At 40.3% G+C, this 8,780-nt stretch overlaps 1 protein-coding gene across 1 annotated transcript; it reads left to right on the top strand.

The window, feature by feature from the left end:
- The first annotated feature begins 2,216 nt into the window (after positions 1 to 2,216).
- On the top strand, positions 2,217 to 4,712 carry LOC147406088 (uncharacterized). The gene is made up of 2 exons (XM_086432487.1): positions 2,217 to 3,030; positions 4,162 to 4,712. The coding sequence occupies exons 1-2, from the start codon at positions 2,217 to 2,219 to the stop codon at positions 4,710 to 4,712; spliced, it is 1,365 nt and encodes a 454-aa protein (XP_086288613.1).
- The last annotated feature ends 4,068 nt before the right edge of the window (positions 4,713 to 8,780 follow it).

Raw genomic sequence — 8,780 nt, 5'->3', positions numbered from 1 at the left:
TCATCCCTAACATCAGTCCTAACAACTTTTCTATTGGACTTTATTTTTCTTTTGAATTTTAAGACTTCAAAATGATTAAATGGATAATTGTTATCGTTAAGCTTAGGGCCCACCCCTCATCACTTGGTATTTAATCCAAACGGAACTCACCTACACTCTACCTATCGATATTGATCCCGACCCAACATGACACACTATCAACCTTGCCATCATCCATCATCGAGGATCAACCTAAATCGGGCCCACAACCACTTTACTTGGGCCCACAACCCGTAACCACTCCTAATCGGGTCCACGACCCGTATCCACACCAAAATGGGTCCACGACCCATACTCATTTCTAACTGGGTCTACGACTCATATTTACTTTCAAAATAGATCGTTTACCCATATCCATTTCAAATGGGTCCACGACCCATATCTACTTCAAGATCCATTCCCAAATGGGTCCATGACCCATATCCATTTTCAAATGGGTCTACGACCCATATCCGCACCAAAATGAGTCCACAACCCATATCCAATCCGAACCGGGTTCACGACCTGTATCCATTTCGAATTGGGTTTATAACCAATATCTAATCCGAACCGAGTTCACGACCCGTATCCATTTCGAATTGGGTCTACAACCCATATCCAATCTGAACTGGGTCCACGACCCGTATCCAATCTAAATTGGGTTTACGACCCATATCCATTTTCGAATCGGTCCATGATCGTTATTCAGCCCAAAGTGGGCTCATCCTCCAATTTCAACCCAAACCATGATATGATCCATCAAAATCAACCATCTCCTAATCAATTCAAATAAATCCAATCGTCTTCCAACAAATTTGATTCATAAAAAAAAAAAAACAAAACAAAAAGATTTTAAAGCACTAGTTGAAATTTTTGATAAAAGTAGTGCCTAAGAACGACCTTTCCCTATTGATACAAAGGGAATAAACTACGTCTATTCAAGGAAATGATGTGACTTAAGAGTGCCCTTGCTAAGGCATTGTGCGCCACCTTTTCCTTGGGGATTTGACTGGCCGATCTTGATTTCAGATAATTAAATTGGGGGGATAACAAATTGGTTTTGCCAACTCAATCTTTTTTACAGTAAGCCGTCTTTGCAAAAATGTTTTTTCTAACTCTGTGGTGACAAACCTCTGACTCCATGACGATGAACCTCCAACTCCGTGCTGAAAAACCTTTGGCTCCGTGCCGATAACCTTCTAGCTCCGTGCTGACAAACCTCCGACTCCATGCCGATAAATTTTCAGCTCCATATTGACAAACCTCCGGCTCCATGCTTATGAACCTCCAGCTCCGTGCTGACAAACCTCTGACTCCGTGCCGACAAATCTACAGCTCTGTGCTGACAAACCTTGGCTCATCGCCGATGACCCTCCAGTTCGTGCTGACAAGCCTCCAGCTCCATGCTGACAAACTTTTGGCTCCGTGCTGATGACCCTTTAGCTCCGTGTTGACAAACCTCCAACTCTGTGCTGACGAACCTCCGACTCCGTGTCGACGAACCCCAGGCTCCGTGCTGACAAATCTTTGGCTCCGTGTCGACAAAACTCCAGCTCCGTGCTAACAAATCTTTGGCTCCGTGCCGACAAACCTCCAACTCCTTGCTGACAAACCCCAACCCCGTGTAAAAAAATAAATAAATAAATAAAATTTCTAATGCAACTTTACCAACTAATCCAATTTGACACAATGAATCATAATGCATCTTCATTATGTAAATGATATATTAACACTTAGACTCTTGTCTATTGGTGGCCAAATGACCCAAAAAGAAGTACTTGCCACCTAACAATCCTCCATATTATGAGTACCTCAGAACAACCTTAATAGTCAGTAACAGAAGTCTTAACAGATCTTACTTCGAAGCTAGACATAGTGGTGAAAGCGTTGGAAAAACATAACAAATTCTTGACTTACTAATGGCAAATTCGAGTATCATTCAGGCTGTTCAACATCAAACCTCAGGCTCAACTCAGGCCACACCCGAACAACATCAACAACTACCACCACCAGTACAAAATATTCTACCACCCATGGTTCCAACTAATCAAGGGCCACCAATTCACATTCATTGCAACCCACAGCAACAAGATGCCGTTCAAGAATAAGAAAGCGAATTTAGAGCAATTGAGGTAAGAAGTACCACGAAGGAAAAATTAGCAAACAAGTTGGAATCAGTTGAGGAGGAGATCTGAATAATGAAAGGAAAGGATTCTGCAAGTGGAATGAGGTTCAAAGACCTTTGCCTCTACCCAAATGCACCATTACCGTCGAAATTCAAGTGTCCTGACTTCGAAAAGTATAACAGCATTGGATGCCCTCTGTCCCACTTGAAACTCTACGTTGGATCTATGTGCCAGTTTGGTGACGACGACAGGTTGTTGGTCCAACTTTTTCAAAGAAGTCTAACGGGGGCGGCCCTCTCATGGTTCTCTCAGTTGGATCATTCTCGGATTAAAAGCTGGCAAGATCTGGCTATGATTTTCTCGGAGAAATACAGATTTAACACAAATATGGGATTGGACAGGAATGACATGGCAAAGATGACTCGGAAGCAAAAGGAAAGCGTGAAAGAGTATGCCCAAAGGTGGCGGGAATCAGCATCTAAGGTAAAATCACCTATGACTAAACAGGAGATGAATACCATATTCATCTCTACTCTAGGCCACTCATTCTACATGCATCTAGTGGGTCATACAACTACAAGCTTCTCGTCACTGGTCCAAATGGCAGATCGGGTGGACAACGGTATCCGATTAGGCCTGATCTACGACTTGTCCAATCTAGGGGTACCAGTAGGGGAGTCCACCCAGCGGAAACCAGTGATTTTAAACAAGAAGAAAGATGAAGCCCAAGTTAAGAATGTACAATCCATTCGTCCTTTCTTCATTTCAACGCAAAATCAGCGGCCACCAGCACCTCAAGTCCCTTCAAAGTTAACCCACCTCAAGCTGCACCAGTCCCGCAGGCATTCCAGTTCGGGCAAAATCCAGTATTTAGTCAGAACTCACAGTTCGTCCAGAATCATCAAACTGAGCAACGCAAATCCAACTTCTACCACGAGTCTTCACTCGTTTGCCTATGACTCTATCAACCCTACTCAGTGGAGAATATCTCACCAAGAGGCAACCAAATCCAGAAGCAATAAAGGGACCAGGGTACAACCCCAATCAATTCTACGAATTCCATTTGGGTGCACCGGGGCATGCCACCGACCAATGTTGGCAACTCAAGCACCAAGTTCAAAATCTGATCGATAAGAAAACGATCCAAGCACCTCAGCAAAACAACAATCAGAACCCATTACCAACTCATAACAGGGAAGGCGATAGGCCTACAATCAATGCTATAGAGAGAGAGACGAACCAAGTTTCGACCCTTCAGTCTTGATAGCAACTGTTGGATGAAGGTTAGAGTCAGCATGAGAAAGGAACCCACATCCTCGAGCATCAATGATGTACCTCAAGACATAACTAATCAATCACCATATCAACTCCCCATTAGAATGACCAATCTCACTATTCACTCCAACTTCAAAACTTTGAATCCTTCATGACCACCGCTCATCATACCTTACACCTCACCAACTGCAAGTCCTTCATCTCAACCACCTCTTATCATACCCTACTCTGCACCTACCTCTCAAATTTCAAACTTCTCCTCCCAACGACCTCTCATCCTATCTTATACCAACCCACAAATCCCAAACATCATTACATCAATCTTGATACCCAACCCGCCACCTCTTATCCTCCATTTAAAGCCAGATCCTCAACCCATGACCATCATATCCCCTAAACCCTTCCCATACCGCTCAAATTAAACCGTCCCATGTAGTTATGAGACGATGATTATGACATCCGCAGGGGTTGAGAAATAGAAAGAGACCATGGTAACGGACATTGGTCATATGACCAGATCAAGAAGATGCTACAAAGCACTGAAAAAAGAACAAAAGAAGCAGAACGAGAAAGAAGAAAGAATGAAATAAAAGGGAAAAGGAAAGCTTGTGGAAGAGGAACAAATACCACCGAAAGAGCAAGAGAAGAAAAAGAGCTGAGTAACCGACAAAGAAGCAGGACCTTCACAAACTCATTCGGAAAAGCGAGTATAACATAGTGGAACAGTTGAACAAAATGCCAGCTCAAATCAGTATCTTTGACCTGCTATTAAACTCGGAGCATCATCGGGAAGCATTGCTTAAAGTCCTTAGTAGTGCGCATGTACCTGAGACCACCTCACCAGAAGAATTGGAAAAGACAGAGGGTCAAATCATGATCCCCAGTCCGATCACCTTCACAGAGGATGAATTTATCAACGGGGGTCGTGGACACATTGAGCCATTACACATTATGATAATGTGTAAAGGTATGATGGTAGCAAGGGTACTGATCGACAATGGTTCGACTCTTAATGTCTATCTTCTACAAACTCTACACAAGCTAAATGCAAATCTATCTCACATCAAGCAAATCAGAAAGATAGTTAGAGCTTTTGATTGCAGGAAAACTATGTCATTAGGGGAATTGGACCTCCCTATTACCATCGGATCATGCACCTTTGAAGTAACATTTGAGATCTTAGATATACCTTCGGCATTCAATCTCCTTTCAGGAAGACCTTGGATCCACATTGCAGGGGTAGTCCCTTCTTCCTTGCACCAACGGGTAAAATTTATCATGGATAGAGGGTGATTTTCATCCTCACAGAGCATCTCATACCAGTCGATCTATCGTCGAATGTGTCTTATATCGATGTAGAGATGACCGGGTATAAAGAGGGGTTTCACGCCTTCCAGTTCACATCTATCAATCATATCCTAAGAAGGAAGGAGAAAACAAGGGCATAACTGTCAAAGGAGAAATCGTCCAAAACAAAGGCTAGATCTTAAGGGAAAAGGTAGGGCTACTTTGATCAGCACACAAAAACACATTCCCTACTTTGGTCTTGGATTCAAGCCTACGAGGAAGAACATCTCTGATATGAATGATAAAAAGAAGGAGTTTCGACTTACACAAAGCCAGAATTGTGAGCTTAACATATGGAACTTGGGCAAGGTACCACATATTAGCGTCAGTTTCCCACAGTCGCAGAAAAGACCAGAGGAGCTATTAGAACCGCTACCAGTTAACTGCATGAGAGACCCCAAGAGTTATAAGTATCGAGCTCGTCCAATCGCAAGAAGACTCATTTGTTGATTCCCCGCAGTCCTTCATAGACGGTATGGACGTCTTGTTCAAAGGGGATTCCGAATGGAGTCAAAAGGAAGAAGAAAGAGAGCCCGCCAAGGCGAAAGTTGCAATACGCAAAGAAGAAAGATCACTGTTCCCCTTTCAAATCGATTGGGAATCTGTCATAATTCCACATACCCTACAAATGCCTGTACCCGGACTTAACGACAGTCACCCGGAAGTAATGGTCATATCGAAGCCATCAAGGGAGTCACTTTCCCAACTTATCTGGCCTACAGAAGAAGGGCAGGTCTTCAAGAATTTGGAGGAATACCCAATCACTTATGAAGCCGCCATGCTGTCCAGAATCCCTACGGCCTCCAAGAAAAAAATGCCACTAGTAGAATCTCATGTGTCCGGGGACCATAATGAGCCCTCGTCCTCGGAGTAAGAATGTTTTAGGGGCTCACCTCAGTTGCTAATGAATTTGCATGATTTTTCTTTATCTTGTTTCAGAAACACAGACAATCCACAAAATAAAAAAAATCAAAAATCTTTCAAAATTCAAAAAAATCAAAAATCTTTCAGAATTCAAAAAAATTAAAAATTTTGCAAAATTTATTTTCAAAATTTCAAAAAAGACAAGTATTTTCAAAAATTCAAAAAAATCAAAAAATCTTCAAAATACCAAAGGTTTTCAAAGAATTTTCTCAGTTGAATAAGCCTTGTGACAGAATAAAGTATGAAAGAGATGAATACGACTTTGACTTAGAGCTTGACTTTGATCTCATGGGGATCAAAGAAGTGTCGGAGGAAGAGGTTGGATATCCTTCAAAAGAAATCAAAGAACTCAGAGCGCCACGAGAAGGGTGTTCAGCTAAATATAAAGGATACAAACTCAGTGAACCTATGCACCGAAGATGACCCACGGATCGTCAAAATTGAAGTCCTATTAACGATTGAGCAGAAAGAAGAGATGACAAAGTTCTTACAACAATACCAGGATGTCTTCGTTTGGTCCTATCAAGACATGCCGGGTTTAGACACAGATCTAGTCATCCACAAGTTACCTATCAAATTGAAAGCGCCCTCGATCCGCCGTATGCGCGGATCCGCTTTTGGCCTTTAAGGTTTAGGAGTCGCCACCTAGTTATTACAGTCTAGGAATGATTAATGACTCTAAATAGATAAAGAACTAATCTAGAACAGAAAAAATTGAATTCGGAGATCATGTTACGGGTTGGAAGGTGTTAGGCACCAACCCTGCCCGGCCGAAGCCGGTCTCTACTAACTTCCCAAATAAATTACATTGCTAAAAAACCTTAATAATAATAAATAAATAAATAATAAGAGATTATACCTTTCCGATAGCAAAGACTTTGTTCCCTCAGATCCGACAAAAATTACTCCTTGTACCGTACTCCCTTGCTTCGTTCTGTCTCCGAATTTGATTTCTGATCTCCGAGGCAAGGTATCTCCTTTTTTTAATCTAGATTCTTCAAGTTTGTTATGGGTTTTAGGGTGTTTTTAGAGGATTTTTAGATGTTCTTTAGGCTAAAATCGAAGGAGGGATGTTAGATAAGGAGTTGGGACTCCAAAACTAGGTTTATGGGAGGCTAGGGGGCTTTTAGACCTACTTCTCTCAGGGTTTATGACTTGATACGAAAATAGGGTGTGAGCACCCTTATTTATAGATTTTTTTAAGGGTTGATTTAGATAGAGTTAGTGTTTAATTAGAGTTCATTTAGTTAGAGTCGTATTTTAGTTAGAATTGTTTTAGGTAGAGTTGTGTTTTAATTAGAATTCTATTAAATAGAGTTATTATTTTAGTTAGAACTCTATTAAATAGAGTTATTATTTAAGTAGAACTCTATTACGATTTTTGACTTTTGGACTTATTTGATTGACTTTTAATATTTTGACTTTAGTCTTAATTGATTGACTTTTAATATCTTGACTTTAGTCTTGCTTAATTGACTTTAATTTTGACTTTAGTCTTACTTCAGTGACTTTAATACCTTGACCTTAGTCTTACTTGATTGACTTTAATTTTTTGGAGAACCCTCCTCTATTATATCTTTAATTCTTTGGACCCCCAAATGGAGGGTTCTTAAAAAAATATCTCACGAACCCTCAACAATTTTACTTGAAAGACTGATTGATCGATTTTTTTAATTCAAATTTTAAATTAATTTCATTAATGTTTCACTTTAATTATTTAATATTTTATTTATTAATTTTAAAATTTTTAATTATGAAAATTGTGAAATTACCGTTTTGCCCCCGGAGACGACTTTTCACGTTTTAAATCGGTTTTTTATGTTCTAGAATGTTTTAGAATCGATTTTTCGTAAGGAATTCAATGGAAATATTGGTTTGTGTCATTTACAAAATTTTTTGTGTGAAATGGTTATGAACTTTATGAGGGGCATTTTCGTAATTTTGTCGAATTCTGTTAAAATTGGTGAAATGATTTATTTGGTTTCGATTTATTGTTTTACGTGTTCGAAAAGATTTTCCTAATCGTAACGTAGGCTCTAGGATTGTTTTGAGGTTAGGGATATTTTGATAATTTGGTAATTTTTTAGTGATTTTTATCGTGAAACTTCTTTTTGGGTCTGCAAGATGATGATTTCTATGTTTCTGGGGTTGTATTTTCCTAGCGTAGCGTGGTTTCTAAGGTTTTGTCAGTTCGAGATACCTCATCCGGATTTCTGAAACATTTCTGCTAACAAAATAAAGCAATAGAAATAACATCCATCATTGGGAATCATTGCGATCGGGTTGACGAGTTGATTAATCAGGCAGATGCAAAAATGAGGTGTCTACAGATGCCCCTCTTTGGCAGAGGGTTGAAGCAAACTAGATAGCAAATCTATTTTGGTAGATAGTGCGATATCTGAATGCTAAAGCTAGTGACGTTCATTTTGCAGCCTGATTTAACAATTCGTCAGGGTGTTCAGATCATTGAGGGTAAAGCTCTCCCCGAACTAAAAAATTGTCAGGTCCTTCAATTTTAAAGAATTCTCCTTGATTAAAAAGTGCAAATGTGTGCACTATGTGAAACTGAGTAAAATCTGAGTATAATTTGAGCATAACCTGAGCATAATCTAAGCATAAATTGAGTATAAACTGAGCATAATTTCGAGAAAACCCTCGACGGCATCTGAGCAAAATCCAAAATAATCCTTGGTGAAAACTGAGCAAAATCCAAGATAATCCTTGGCGAAAACTGAGCAAAATCCAAGATAACCCTTGGCGGCAACTGAGCAAAATCAAGATAACCCTTGACGGCAACTGAGTAAAATCCAAGATAACCCTTGGCGGCATCTGAGCAAAATCCAAGATAACCCTTGGCGGTATCTGAGCAAAATCCAAGATAACCCTTGACGGAAACTGAGCAAAATCCAAGATAACCTTTGGCGGCGACTGAGCAAAATCCAAGATAACCCTTGGTGGCATCTGAGCAAAATCCAAGATAACCCTTGGTGGCATCTGAGCAAAATCCAAGATAACCCTTGGCGTCGACTGAGCAAAATCCAAGATAACCCTTGGCGGCAACTGAGCAAAATCCAAGATAACCCTTAGCGG

The sequence above is a fragment of the Akebia trifoliata genome, chromosome 3 (genome assembly GCF_017979445.1).
Source record: "Akebia trifoliata isolate Shusen 1 chromosome 3, ASM1797944v1, whole genome shotgun sequence".
NCBI lineage: Eukaryota > Viridiplantae > Streptophyta > Magnoliopsida > Ranunculales > Lardizabalaceae > Akebia > Akebia trifoliata.
Note: the sequence above shows the minus strand (reverse complement) of the source record. Positions and strands in the feature narration are given on the sequence as shown.